The sequence below is a fragment of the Nanorana parkeri genome, unplaced genomic scaffold (assembly GCF_000935625.1).
Source record: "Nanorana parkeri isolate BGI_ZX_2015 unplaced genomic scaffold, ASM93562v1 scaffold13, whole genome shotgun sequence".
Classification (NCBI taxonomy): domain Eukaryota; kingdom Metazoa; phylum Chordata; class Amphibia; order Anura; family Dicroglossidae; genus Nanorana; species Nanorana parkeri.
Window position 1 is genome coordinate 147,272 of NW_017306281.1, and position 15,269 is coordinate 162,540.

Sequence of the window (15,269 nt, forward strand, 5' to 3'; positions counted from 1 at the left end):
CCCCCCCCCCCCCCAATTGATACCAGACCCTTTAGGTCTGGTAGGAATTTTAAGGGGGAACCCCAGCACCAAAAAATGGGGAAAAAAAGTGGATTCCCCCTAACAGTCCTACCAGACCCTTGATCCGAGCACTGGCCTGGCAGGGCAGGAAAGGGGGGACGATCGAGCGCCCCCCCTCTCTCTGCGTCTTACCAGGCCACGTGCCCTCGGCATTGGGAGGGTGTCCCCATGCGGATGGGGACAAGGGCCTCTTCCCCACAACCCTGACCCGGTGGTTGTGGGGGTCTGCGGGCAAGGGGGCTTATTTGCATCGGGGTACCCCTTTAATTAACGGGGCACCAAGATGCCGCCCCCCCTGTGAATAAGGGGTACCTGTAAACCTACTCATTCACTAAAGGGTTCAATCAAAAGAGTTATTAACAAGTCCAGACTTTTGATAAAATCCTTTAATTAAAAAAAAAGTTAAATTAAAAAATGGCTCCATCGATGTAATCCAGCATCAATCACAATGAACGACACCTTCCGCAATAAAAAAAGTCCCGCCGCACGACGACCGTCCAAACCCAACGAAAACTTGCTGCAAAATTACATTCCTGCTCGAAAGTAAACGGATGGGCGGAGTGAGCCCATTGACATTCTCAGCTGTCAAATATTACACAGCATTCGGAAACTCCAGAGTGCTATTCGTGAGTTTCCGAATTCCATTCGGGTCTGTGAGGCTTTCGGGAGTTCCCGAATAGCATTCGGGAGTTCCCGAATGCGATGTAGCATTGGAAAGCTGAGAATGTCAAATGGGCGGAGCGAGCCTGCTCCATGCCAGCGGAAGCACCGGTATTAGTATTCAGTGTCGGCGAGATCCGAAAGCAAAAAAACGGTACTTGTACTCGATACCAAAAAACCTGTATTGGTGCATCCTTAGTTTTGATTAAAACTATTTTTTTTTATTGGGACAAGTAGATTGTCATGAAGGACAAGTAGATTTGGCCCCCGCTTTAGCCCTTGGACAAGTAGTTTTTTTTTTAAATTTCCACACCCCTGCTACCAGACCTAAAGGGTCTGGTATGAATTGGGGGGAACCTCAAGCTTTTTTTTTTTTTCACGCTTCTGCAAAAAAAAAATTCCCAATGTCACTTTGCTAGCTACCAGACCTAAAGGGTCTGGTATGAATTGGGGGGAACCTCAAAGTTTTTTTTTTTTCACTCTTCTGCAAAAAAAAAATTCCCAATGTCACTTTGCTGCAACGAACAAAACGAAAACGGGAAAAAAATGTCGACCGGACTACCGCTAACTAATTTTTCCGAATCCGAATACCGAAACAAGTTCAATTTCAGGACTCGAATCGCGAAAAACGAAATTACGCAAAATCCAAATTGAAACAAAATTATTTTTTTGCTGGTGCACATGTCTAGCAGACAGTATCTAAACTACCTTCTCCATGGGCACTAATGCCCCATTTCTGACACCTACTCTGCCAAAGTAACCCAATGCCCTTCAGTCAAGTGTTTTGTTGATAAAAGGTAAATAAATGGGTTGGTATTAGTATGGAATAGTTGACAGCCTTCTAGCTATTATAACCTAGTGGGTATTAGCCAATATGACTGGTCTACCTAGATGTTATCTCTTGGGGGGAGTAGGAAGGCAAGATCCCACCTGCTCCCCCCAAAAAAATAATTAAATCAAGAAACAAAATGAGTTTATAATTTAGCACTGTTATATAACTTCACAGGAGCAATGTGAATCCCAAGGAGTAATAGCTAATCCCAGTATGTACCTACTGTACCCGGATAATACTTTATTTATGTACACATTGCCTTTACATTCAGGTTTTTCCCATCAAATAATATGGTGTAAGTTAATTCATGTTACTTGATACACTTTAGTTTGAAAGGAATACCCTGCTAATTAAGTTGCAAAAGGTTGAGAAATACCTATATGTTTAATTCAGATTATAAGTAACATAAAAGAATGATTCTACATTGAAGTACACATTTTTCTACTTTGTAGTTTCCAAGCCCCAAAACAATATGTTCTCAAGCTGACAGCTGCAAAAAAGGTTATGCTGACCCACAGAGTAATGGTATGTTCTCTTTTTTTATATTCATGCCTTGTTAGAAATTCAGATGTTTAGTTGTAAGATACCAGGCAGAGAAGCTTTACTAGGTCACATTGAACATGAATGCTTAAGTCTGTTGCATGGAAATGTATTTCTTAAGGCAAATGCAGTTAGTAAGAAAAATAATACTGAATGATTTAGCTGTATGCAAGCAGCAGAAGACACCCACAGTTGAGGAACAGTCATGGGACAATGATTGGACAGATTATGTGATTAGAGTTGTATGCATGTGCCCTTTTAACCAATAGTTATATAGTAGTGCACTAGAGGTGTGGGAGGTGTGGTTAAGTATGTGGTTGTGTTCTGAATCAGGGATATTTAGTTATAGTAATACTCTGTTGTGGAGCTAAAGTACACTGAAGTGAAGCTGTTGAGTTCTAATAGTGAACTGAAGACACTGGCGGAACTACCAGGGTCGCAGCGGTCGCATTTGCGACCGGGCCCTGGTGTTCCGCCAGTTTGGGGGGGGGGGGGGCCCCGAAACGATGCCCGCAGGTGCCTGATGCTGCCCGCCGTCCACAGTGTTTTTGACACTTGCGGACGTTGGACGGTGGACTATCAGGGAACTCCAATTCCCAGCATGCAACGCAGCGAGGGAGCTGATGGGATACCCGCTGTAGGATGCCCAGCGTAGTCAGTGAGTGGAGACTGAGTGCAGGAGCTGGCAGCCTGGAGCTGGAGGCACAAAGATCGGGAGCCATGAGTGAGGACATTCTAGAGGAGAGCTGCAGCAGGTCCAGGTAGGTACTAATTGTATGTGTGCTTTGTGTCATTGTCTTGCAGGGTTAAAAACATTTTCCCAACCAAAAATTAATAAAATGCTTTAAAGGCTAGTTAACGCCATCCTCAGTGTGTTCCAGCCCGATTGTGGCCGGAAAGCACTGGATCGCATTCCGGCCGGCTCGATTTGTTGTGTGGCGGGAGGGGGCACGGCGATGCATTGAAGTGAAGGGCACCGAAGCCACGCCCTCCAGCCGCAATGCGATCAACCGCACAAAAACGCAAGGCACATCAATGCCCGCGGTCCAGTCCGGTCAGAAAAAATAGTGCTTGCAAAAAAAAGGTATCAAAATCATGTTTTTTTGGGGGGAGGGGGTGGGGGCCTTAATGGTTTCTTGCACCAGGGCCCTGAAGTTTCTAGTTACGCCTATTTATAGTAGTGGGCCGTAGTGGGTTAGTGTTATTATAGTACAGGACTAAAACAAGAATATGTCATTATAACTCAAACCACTTTCTATAAAAGGGTGTGCTCACAGCAGCCATACTGTCAGCATGTTGGAACTGCTAGGGAGAGCTTACAGTTCTGTGTAGGAAGAGACACTTTTTTTTTCTTCATTTTTCGTTTTGGCATTGATACATGTCCCCCATGGGAGTTCCCAGCCTCCCATACCTGATAATAGTTTGTGTATTAGCCCTACAAATGGCCAGAAGTGAATAACAAGAGTCCCCCCCCCCCCCCCCCTCCATAGACTTCATTGGGGGTGCACTGCAAATGTATTATTACACAGGGCTCAAAATGTCAAGTCCTAAGCTACTAGCCAGGCCTGAAAAGTTACTCGCCACCAGTTGCCCCACCTAAGATCAGGGTGTGATGCACAGTACAGAGGCCAGTACACAGTACAGAGGTCACCGGTCAGTATGTAACGCAGTGCAGAGGTCACAAAGAAAGTACAGGGACTTACAGTTGTCTTGACCTCTTCTTCTCCTGGTGATGGTGGGGGAGCAGCGAGGTTGCCTGCACGTCCAGCCGGCTCCAGGTGCTCTCTCTCCCGCGCAGCAGAAGCCGGCCAACTGCTGTTCTGCAGTCTTCCTCTCCCACCAATGGCAGCTGAGGTGGGCGGAGGAAACTGCTGTGGCACCGAGGAGCCCAATCGAAGAGGGCATAGACGATGGCAGTGGATCTTCTTGTTCTCTTTTCCCCGGCACCGCAGTCTTAAAGAGGCCCCCCTCCCAGTCCACATCTTTCGGACGTTATTAATCTGAGTTGCCCCACTCAGTATACCCCTTGCTTGCGGTCATATTGAGTGGGGCACTAAGATTACTAATGTGCTGGATTAGTCTGACCCAGGGGCGGACTGAGCCCGGGGGCAGGGTGGCAATTGCCCCCCAAAGCCTCTCTGATACCTTTGCAATAGCCCCCCACCGCTGCCATAAGCATTTAATCTCTCCCCTCTCGGTCCCTCTGCTGCTGCAGCGGCCAAGAGGGAAGAGATGAAGTCCTTGCCGTGGTGGGGGGCGTTTGCAAAGTGATCAGAGAGGTTTGGGGGGCAATTGCCACCCTGCCCCCGGGCCTAGTCAGCCCCTGGGTCAGACTAATCCAGCACGTTATTAATATGAGTGCCCCACTCAATATGGCCGCAAGCGAGGGGTATACTGAGTGGGGCAACTCAGATTAATAACGTCCAAAAGATGTGGGCTGGGAGGGGGGCCTCTTTAAGAATGCTCTGATCACACCGCTGAACGATCACCTCTTCTCCCGACCTCTCCAGCTTCAGCTCCAGGAAGCGGGCACTCAGAGAGGCAGCTACGATCTTACCTGTCAGCATTCCCTCTCTCTGCTCCCGGTCGCTGCAGCTTCAGAGCGGCCAGAAGGAGAGAGAGGGAGCGATAACGGGTGTAATCAGAGCCGTTTGCGAGGGGGCGAGTGGAAATTTTGAGGCCTGATTACAGGTATTTATATAGCACTGACGATTTACAAGGGACTTTACATACTAAATTTTCACATCAGTTTCCTCCCTCAAGACGCTTACAATTTAAGGTTCCTATGTTACATACATACATAATAGTGCCAGTTTAGACAGGAACCAGTTAACCTTCTAGCATGTCTTTGGAGTGTGGGAAGAAATCCACACAAATACAGAAGGAACATGTAGACTCTATGCAGAACCAAGGACCCCAGTGCAGCAATACAAAAGTACTAACTATTAAACTGGTGTGCTGCCATGAAGCTTGCAAGCAAACTTTGAGCAAAATTTGCAAACCAAATCCAGGCAGATTCACACATCCCTAAAGAAGTAACATAATATGCATTAAAATCTTAATATTGCTTTAAAATGAGAATCTGTAGAAATCATTGACACTTTTAATCCTTTCTTTATACAGCGCTGAACGAGACAACCACGATAGTTTTGTGTCCATCCTTTCTACTTCATAATGCTGATTAACAACACAGTTTAAACAGTACATACCAGGGGAAGCCACTATGAGCCAAACTGATTTCCCTGATTTCCATCTGCCCAGCAATTACATGCTGAGAAGGAACAACATACATTGTCTGTGGCAGGTGTTACATTTAAATCTCTTCACTTGTATCTTGCAGGCATTCTAACCGGCAGATGTATAGAGTATAACACCACCTTTAATACTTGTGAAGTGAGAGCATGGTGTCCGGTGGAGTCTAAAAGTACTCCAGAGTAAGTAGTCTATTTACATGGAAAACACAATAGATAAAGCGCACTCCTGTGGGAAGGACACAAGGACACACTTCAAAATAATGACTGCTATAGGATGGTGTGCAATGCTCCTCACTACAGGGAGAGGACCCTGTGTATTATAACCACAAAATCAAAACAAGAAACTGAGAAGCGCAACTACCAGGAAGTGTGTTTATAAACTTAATCTGGCAGTAGATAAACAACAAATATACAGGCGCACCACTGTTATAAGGTCACACTGCTGGGAAGTATCAACAGGGATTAGAGGGATGAATGGGGATACAAACAGTTGATGTTCATTAGGTGGAGGGAATGTGGATTGAAATAATCGTTGTGCAAGTTCCTTGTAACAGGGAGAGAAGCCCTGTGGATCGATATGGTGACAAGAGGATATTAGGAGCGCTACTACCCTTGATGTGCTGATGTCTATAGCAATGTTACAAAACAACAGACTCACAGTTAGGAGATCCCCTGGTTTCTGTGCGACAGTTCCCTGGAATGGAACCTGGCTCAAAGGGTTGTCTCCAGTGGTGCAAGTGGCGGGTCCGGACAGAGTGTGAAACCGTATGGCCGCCCACGTACTCGACTGGCCAGGCCGAGCCGCGTCAGCCAGGAACGGAAGAAAAGGAGGGAGGAGCCACGAACGGCTGTGAGACGCCGGGCGCCGTATGTCACCAGTTGCGGTCGGGCTCCTGTCTCAGGGGTGTCAGAGGTCCCGTGTGTAAAAGTGATCCGATGTGATCGAGGGCTATACATAGGTTAAGGGCTCTCGGCGGGATGATGGCTACACGTTTCGAGGGGTTACTTCTTTATCAAGCCACAGGATTAAAGGTTTAAAGGTTTATCCTAACCACGTCACCGGTCACACATTCAAACGTAGTCACAACCTTTGATAGAACACCGCATCAGGGGGGTATGGCCGGTACCCATGTGAGGGGTCTGGGGGGCCTCTTACATGGGTATCAACTGTACCGGGGCAGCATGGCAGAGGTGACAGGGGAGGGGGTGGAGGAGGCCGGGCCCCAGCAGCAGCAGGTAAGAAGAGTTGGGAGGAGGTAAAGGGATCCCGATGACCAGGCCAGCCCACCTGGGACCCTGCAGAGCCCACCATAGAGAGTCTCAGGTGGGCTATGCAGGATCCATGGTGTGCTCTGCATGAGAGTGATTGAATCATTTCAAACAGATACCTTCATTGTTTTCAGTCCTTGTCTGCAGTTGCAGGTACAATGCAATTGCAGACAGGCTAGATGCTAACACTGATGACAAACAAAATTAGGGTAGCCTTAAATCTAAAGTAATTGCTGACCTCCACTTCTGAAAAAGCTGGTTGCCTAAAGCTGGCCATAAACAGTGTTGTATTTTTTTCATTCAACCTGTGGGCTGAATGAAAACATTCAAACAGATTCCTCCATCAATACTTTTACAAGCGTTGATCGCGGAATCCTACTATTCCCTTTGAATTCTGCCAGCTCATTGGGGAAAGCTGATTCTAATTTTCATGGATCTGAAATGGTGGTACATATAGGGGTGTACTTACATGTGTACATTACATTACATTGGACAAATCCATATTTTCCTTTCCTTGTGTTATGTTTATAAACATTCTCAATCTCACCTGTTACTCACAGCTTGGATACCCACTGACAATCAGGAACCAATGAGTATGGGTTCCAATCATGTGATCACTATGTTAGCTATGACATAGTGATACATGCAGGCTGGGGGCTTCATTGAAAAAAATAAAGGCTGTCTTCCTATGAATGAACATTGCGACATTTAGGCTGCAGTGTCAGTCTCCAGTGTCATAAGTTTAAAGTGTACTTCCACTTTTCCAGCCAAATTAGGGTAACACCTACATTATATAGGTTACATGTTCCCACTCACATAGCATAACTTAAAAAACATCCAAAAAAATGCTGCTCACCATTTTATTTGCTTAAAAATCCTGCCTAGCTTTCCCCTTCTATGTAATGGTGAGGAGGGGGCTGGGGAGTTATGTTTACTGTAATTAACCTTGTCTGTACTGTGCTGTCAGATCTCATTATCAGTTGTAATTAGATGAAATGTTCCCCCACGGTGGGAGAATCACCCTTTTTATTTGTCCTGGTGACCATTGTCAGTGGGAGAGAAAGTGATGGGAAATCCAAAAGGTCAGACCCGGGTAATTAACCTTAGAGGTCAGACCTGAGTAAGAGGTAAAGGAAATCTCCTAATAGGGACACCTGTTCAGAACAACTGTCTAGAGGGGATTTTTGTCAATTTACAGAGTTATTCACAAATGGGTGAAGAGTTTGGAGAAGACAGGAGAAGTGAACAATCTGGGACAACATATCTGAACTGGAAAGTGAGCTGAATTGGAGAATTCTTCCCAATCAGATATGTTGTCCTAGATTGGTCACTTCTCCTGCCTTCTCCAAACTCTTCACCCTTTTGTGAATAACCTGCTGGAGATATTTCTGCTCACTTCATTTTGTATCTACACATGGAGGCAAATATCCCGAATGGGACACAGATTGAGTTTTAACCATAAAAAAATGAAAAGTTCAAGTTTTGGCTGCAGATATGCTTTCAATTACAGTGATACCTTGGTTTAAGAGCATAATTCGTTCCGGAAGCATGCTTGTAATCCAAAGCGCTTGTATATCAAAGCGAATTTCCCCATAGGAAATAATGGAAACTCAGATGATTCGTTCCACAACCCAAAAATATTCATATAAAATGATTACAATAATATATGCATTTACTGGCTGCTTGCTGGTGTTACTGAAACTGCAGGCGGCTGACACTTTAAGTAGCACAAGAGATTCTTGACAGCATTTTGGAACCTTAGCATACTATATTACTCTGTCCAGTTTGCAGGAAAATTAGTATCACAATTAGCATTCATGTTGCTATGCTGTAGACATGTGCGATTCGTTTCGGAAAGATTTGTTATTCAGACAAATTTTCGGAAATTTGTACATTCGGATGCATCCGAAATTACGAATGACAGAAATAACGAATGAAAACTAATACGAATTTCCGATAACGAAAATTACAAATTTATTTCCCGAATTAAGTTTTATTGTGTTAAGCATTAACTTTAAAAAAAAAAGTATTACGACATTTTGTTATCATTTAATTTTTGGCCGTAACTGAAAATTTGTACATACTTCCACTAACGTAAATTCTGAGATTTCGTCCGAATCCAAATGCCGAAATGAATGGACTTTCGGACTCGAATCCCGAAATACATAATAACGAAAAATCCGAATGAAAACGAAACTAAATGGATTTTTGGCCAGCGCACGTGTCTACTATACTGTTCTTCCTGCTTTATCCTATCAAGAAGCTGAGATATACATCAAATAAATTGCAACACATATGAACACTATTGTTATACATGTTAGTATCAATTCACAAAGGAACATGAATTTTTTCCATGTGTTTGTTATTTCATCTCATGATATACATCAACATTTTCAGTTATCTAAATCAAATATTGCAATGATGTGCATTTTTTTAACTTATGAAATGAACATTTACTATTGAATGAATTAACTATTGAACGCCACTCTTCCTCATAAATGGGTGTTTTCTCTCATGATTCGCTATTTTATCCCCTCAAAAGACACCATTTGATACCGTTCATATTGTAATAACATGGCAACATTTTCAGGAGTAAAAATCTGCACAATACAAAATACAACAAAGGCAATAATACAACACATATGCAGTGATTACAGATAAAAAAGTGAATGGTACATTAGGTAAGAATACATGGGAATGAAAACTCCACACATGGTAAAGTGTTATGAATTGAGGCTATTGTCCTTGGTTTGCTGTCTTAGCCAATCCCTTCCATGTAGTAATGTATTCAGAAGACATTTTCTACAGCTGAAGGGCAGTTTCATTCAGTATGCATATACCATGGGGTTGGACTTAACTCAAAATCTTTGTGGTTTCTACGGTTAAAGAAGGTTTATTATTAGTTTTAGTATTTCTTTCTATTAGAAAGAACTAAGAGGGGCATAAAATAATAAAATACACATATGGGTTAGGACAACTTTAAAGGAGAACTATGAGGTGAGTGCTTTTCACTCACCTCATAGTTCTAGCCGACCTGTGACAATGAGAAATCATTACCCTAAGGAGAACTATGGGGAAAAGCCTTAACCCCATAGTTCTCCTTTAAAGAGGAATTCCAGCTATTACCAAAATTAACCCTGGCAGTGGGGAGGTAGCCCACACTACAAGGGTTAAATGCTCATTTTGGTCTAAAGGCTGGATTAAAAAAGATATACTCACTTGCTCCTTGTACTTGCCTGGCTGCTAGACCTGTCCCTACAGCCTCTTCTCCCATGGGCTCTGGCAGTCTCAGGACCCGTGACGTCATCACGTCTAATGCAGGCCTATTAGATGTGAGGACGCCGAGGGACATACTACTGCCGGAGCAGAGGGAGAGTGTATGAAATGCAATGAAACAACATTATTGTCATGTTGTATTTGCTGTTTTATTCATCTCACCTTTGATCTGAATATGAAGCTAGTTAAAGCAACCCTACCAGTAAATAAACATATTTTAAGTAATTTTTTTTCTACTTGATCTTTTATTAACCCTTCGTTAACTTTAATTGGCCCTCATGAACTAATTTCTTCTCTCTTACTGATTTTCCTGCTGATTTGTTTTTTTTTATTTATATTTTTAACCATTAACCCCTTCATGACTGAGGCCCTTTTTTCCATTTTTGCACCCATGTTATATTCCACATTTTAGGCCTGAAAATGACGTAAAACCCCCCAACATTATATGTTTTCTGAATGCCAAGACCCTATAGAATAAAATGGTGGTAGTTGAAAATTTTTATGTTGCGCAATATTAGCGCAACTCCTTATTAAACATTGTTCCTTTTGTTATCTGAATCTTTTTATGCTGCATTCAAATATGTGAAAAAAGCCCTTTTTTTTGTAGACAACTGTGCAATGCTTTGTATCAGAATTGTAATGTTATTGTCAGTTTAGGCAGGACAAATTATATCATAAAATGTATACTTTTTATCTACTGGTTTAAAATGAACACTGGGCAAAACATTGTTTTGCATAGTATTTGAGGCTGAATAAAGACACAGGTCCATCAAGTTCAACCTATTGTGTGTATGTTTATGATTCTGCATGTGTATGCATGTGTACCAGTCCCCGTGTAATCTTATTTTTTTTTACCCCTGTATGTTGCAGTCTCTGAGGAAATTGTCCAAATGCATTTTGAATGATTCAATACTCTCAGCTGATACCACTGCTTGTGGCAGCGAGTTTGAAACCTTAACCACTCTAACTGAAAAGAAGCCCCTACGCCCCTTGTGCATAAATCTTTTCTCCACCAGTTTTATGTGGTGGCCTCTAGTCTTTGTTATGGAGTTTACCGTAAAAAGTTGGTTGCTGATGTTGCTATCACCATTGAACATCTTGTACATCAAAATCATGTCCCCCCTTAATCTCTGCACCTCCAGCGTGAACATGTTTAAGTCTAGTAACCTTGTCTCGTAGCTTTGGTCCTCCAGCCCCTTAATTAGTTTAGTTGCCCTTCCCTGGACTCTTTCCAGCTCCAGGACATCCTTTCTGTGTATTGGTGACCAAAACTGGACCGCATACTCCAGATGAGGTTGAACCAGTGATCTATAAAGTGGCAAAATTATAGATTTGCCTCTACAGTACATTCCCTTTTTAATACAAGACAGTTCTCTGCTCGCTTTGTTTACCGCAGCCTGGCATTGCAAGCTATTATTCAATCTGTGGTCTACAATGACCCCCAGATCCTTTTCCATTTTTGACTTCCCTAGTGGAGTTCCTATTAATGTGTATTCCGCTTGCCTATTTTTAACCCCAAAGTGCAATACTTTACATTTATCCACATTAAACCTCATCTGCCATATAGTTGCCCACTCCCCTATTTTATCCAGGTCCTCCAGTAATGTTCTAGTGCCTATGTCCGTGACTATTACCCTCCCAATTTTGGTATCATCTTAAGTAATGACAAAGTTATTGTCAAATCAAAAGGACTATATCAGTGAACATTTTTCTATGCCATAAGGGGTATAATATAGGTGTGTGAGCTGAACTGGTTAATAAAAGCAAATATACTGTATACAAAAACATGTTATCTGTTCCTTTATTAACCCAAAATACAGTTGTTTTTTTCATTATTTTATGTTAAATTAAAAATACACAAAAAAGTTGTGATTGCAGTTTTGCTTTTATAAATTTGTTTCTATGGCTGCAGGTTTCTAAACCAAAGCAATGTATTCTCTTTTAGGTGTACCTATACAATGTTTACAAAGACATTCATTTGCAAAACTGACACTTACGTTCTGTGCGTTAGATGTATGTGCAAAATCAAATGTTTTCTTATTCAGAATGAATGCAATTGTTGGAAAATACCAGATTATGAACACTAAATGGAACCAAGTAATATAGGAAATAAATACTTATTTCCTGTGCGCCTTTGCTTTATTGAGTGGCCAATAATGCAGTATTGTCCAACAATTACATTTATTCTGTACAAGAAAACATTTGATTTCACCCTATACGCAAAGAGCAATGTAAATGTAAGTTTCACAAAATGAATGGCACTGTAGACTTTTTTTTATAAATACACCCCTTAGTGTCTGAGCATGAATTTCTTGTTAGTATTTCAGTCTTTTTTTCTTATCAAGTGTTTTGTGTTAACCTATCATTTGTAGGCTGGCCATTTTGGGAAGTGCTGAGAATTTTACAGTTTTGATAAAGAACAGTATTCACTTTGCAGCCTTTAATTATACCACGTAAGTAAAACCTGGCTTGATCTTTAACACGTTTGGCTAACAAATTACCCATTATATATGTGATCTGGTTATTTGTCACCTGTGGCAGCTCATTTAGAAGACAAAAACAAAATCAGATTAAGCCAGAGTAGTTCTATTCCAGATACTCTTTGCGCAAGACAAAAATTTCTGTCACATGACAACTGAATATATTACTATTAAAGGGGAAACATGAAGGCTGCCCAAAAAGAAAAAAAACATGCGGTTACTTTTTTGCCAGGTACACACTAGTGCAATTTAGGTGCATTCTGTTTTAGATGAGTTTTACATGCATTTCCATTGAACTTTATATGTGGTTATGTGTGTTTTGATGAAAGCGCATCAAAGATGCAGCAAGCATAACTTGTTGCAACGTACTGCACTTAAAATGCAAAGGTGTGAATGGGACCTTAAAAAATCCTTCCTTTTCTGTTTTTAATGTTTTTTAAAGTGTTTTTCGAAGCGATCAAGAGTAAGGATGAGCTGAACATTCCTGAATGCAATTTGGGGGAGGTCCGCCAAACTGCTCCTAAGTTCTAAATGCTATTTCCGAACCCCATTGAGGTCAATGGGAGCTGAATATTCCAAATCAATTTTGCCTACTTTCAAGGCTAATCCGCAAGGCCTTGTCAAACAAAGGGCATGGGAAGCCTGGGCACTGCCCTGTTACCAATGTAAAAAATTATTTAAAAAATACCATTTGTTAGGGAGCAGCTTTTTTAACCCCTTCCAGTGGGTTCACGTAAACGTACGTCATCCACTGGAAGTGGTTATACCAAGAACACGGCTGCAGCACGGCTGTTCTTGGTACCGTAATAAATAGCTGGCGATTGCTGTTCAAATACAAGCGATCGGGCGCCTGTACAGGTGCCAGATCGCTGTACGGTATGGCGCCGTGTCCCCCCCTCCACCGCCGCTGGTGCCGCCGTCGGCTTCCAGGGCTCCGCTGTTCCCCCGGGCAGGTCTTCCCTGATGGATCGCAGGGATATCAGCAGGCTTCAAGTCGCTGATATCTGCTCCGATCACTGGACCCGGAAGTGATGTGCATTATATCACTCCCGGTGTCACTGGGTACATAGGGGGCTTGTTCACCCCCTATGTGATAGCAATAAAGTTGAGTGTATAAAAATAAAAAGGGTAAAAATCAAATTAACAGATTAGAAAAATTAAACATGCAAAAAAAAAAAATTTCAGTCCCCGGCCCCCCACGTACACACACATACAACGCAAACACACGTCAGATGCACCTACGTGCAAAAACGAAAATTGCGCCACACATGTTGCATATTGTCACGAGCGTCGGAGTGAGAGAGTTTAAAGCGTTGCCTATGGGAAATTTGGGTTATTGTAGTTTTTTGCGGTTTCACGGACGCGCACAATTTTAAGGCTTGACATGTTTGGTATCTATTTACCGGGCTTGACACTATCTTTTATATTTTACCCAAAAATTGGGTATTATATTCGGTTTCTGTGCACTAAATTTAATTTTAGTGTATTTTATCCTAAAAATACTTGTTTGATAAACATTTGCGCAAAATCCCGTGCGACATAAAAAATTGCAACTAGCATCTTTTTATTCTACAGGGCCTCTGCTTTCAGAAAATATATAACTGTTTGGGGTCTGAAGCTGTTCTCTAGCCAAACATTCAGAATTTATCATGTGTGTGCAAATGTAAGAAATTGCTCCGGACTGCAAGTGGTTAATAATACTTAAAGGGCAACATTAAAAATGCACAATTCCTTTAAAAGAAACTTGCTTGGAGGATGCCCTGTATCTGATCGTGAAGTGGTGTATGACCTGTATGATGTATACAATGTACCACAGCAAGACTGACATTTACAAAGAAAAAAAAAATACCATTTAAATTGCCAGGATTTCGTTTATCTATAACAGACATTTATGAATGGGCCCAAATTCTTTTCACAAATACCAGATCCATACAAAGAAAAAACCATGATGCCCCCCTAAAATCTATACACTATTTTTAACTGAGCATGCGGCCTGGCTGGGTAAGAAAGGGGCAGCAAGCGTTCGTCCCCTCCTCCCATTCTGAACCATACCAGGCCACATGTTAATGAGGACAAGGTATTCTTCCAACCACATTCGGTCCCTCATTGGCAGTAGCTATAATGGTTTTAGTGACTGTTGAGAAGAGGGCACAAAGATCAGTATCACTGTTAATGAGAGCACTGGTACTTCTGCATTGGTACTTCTGCACTGGTACTGCTGCACTGATACAGCGAGCACTGGTACTTCTGCACTGATACAGCCAGCAATGGTACTTCTGCACTGATACAATAAATAAATAATTTCCCATTTTGTCGGGCACTCTTTATAGTTGTCACTGCTATGACATACCTCAATGTTTGTCATAATCTGATTTTTCATTGTACTTCTTTTCTAGGAAAAACATCCTTCCGGAATACAATGTCACCTGCGTTTATAACAAAGTGACTGCTCCTCAATGTCCTATATTCCGATTAGGGGACATCCTAAAAGAAGCAGGACATCATTTTTCCCAAGTTGCCATTCTAGTATGTATACTGTAGCTTGTATTGGCACCTGCATTTTTTAATGTTTTTATATTAGCTGAATAGAAAAAAAAGAAAAAAATTGCCCTTATATCCAGGACTGTTTTGAATGGGAAAAGGATTCCTGGGCCAATCAGGACAGAGATGGAATTGATAGATTTACTAGTTAAAAGAAGTTCCAAAGCGTTCCTGACCTGCAAGTGATGGCCTCACCTTCATAACTGAGAAAGAATAAAACATCTGCTTACTTACAATGCAGAGTTTGGGAGGCAGCTAATCTGTACAGTCAGGTATTGCTTTAACTGAAGACTTACTGCTGACAGTTTCATTTGTACCTTTACAAATCTTGGCCTTGGAAGACTAATAGACTCATTA

At 42.1% G+C, this 15,269-nt stretch overlaps 1 protein-coding gene across 1 annotated transcript in view; it reads left to right on the forward strand.

Moving 5' to 3' along the window:
* Nucleotides 1-15,269, forward strand: part of LOC108787232 (P2X purinoceptor 7-like) — a 37,425-nt gene that overhangs the window by 1,763 nt on the left and 20,393 nt on the right. The window contains exons 3-6 of the mRNA XM_018556730.1: nucleotides 2,005-2,077; nucleotides 5,433-5,526; nucleotides 12,264-12,344; nucleotides 14,768-14,897. Coding sequence (XP_018412232.1) covers nucleotides 2,005-2,077; nucleotides 5,433-5,526; nucleotides 12,264-12,344; nucleotides 14,768-14,897 — 378 coding nt within the window. The remainder of the gene's footprint in view (nucleotides 1-2,004; nucleotides 2,078-5,432; nucleotides 5,527-12,263; nucleotides 12,345-14,767; nucleotides 14,898-15,269) is intronic.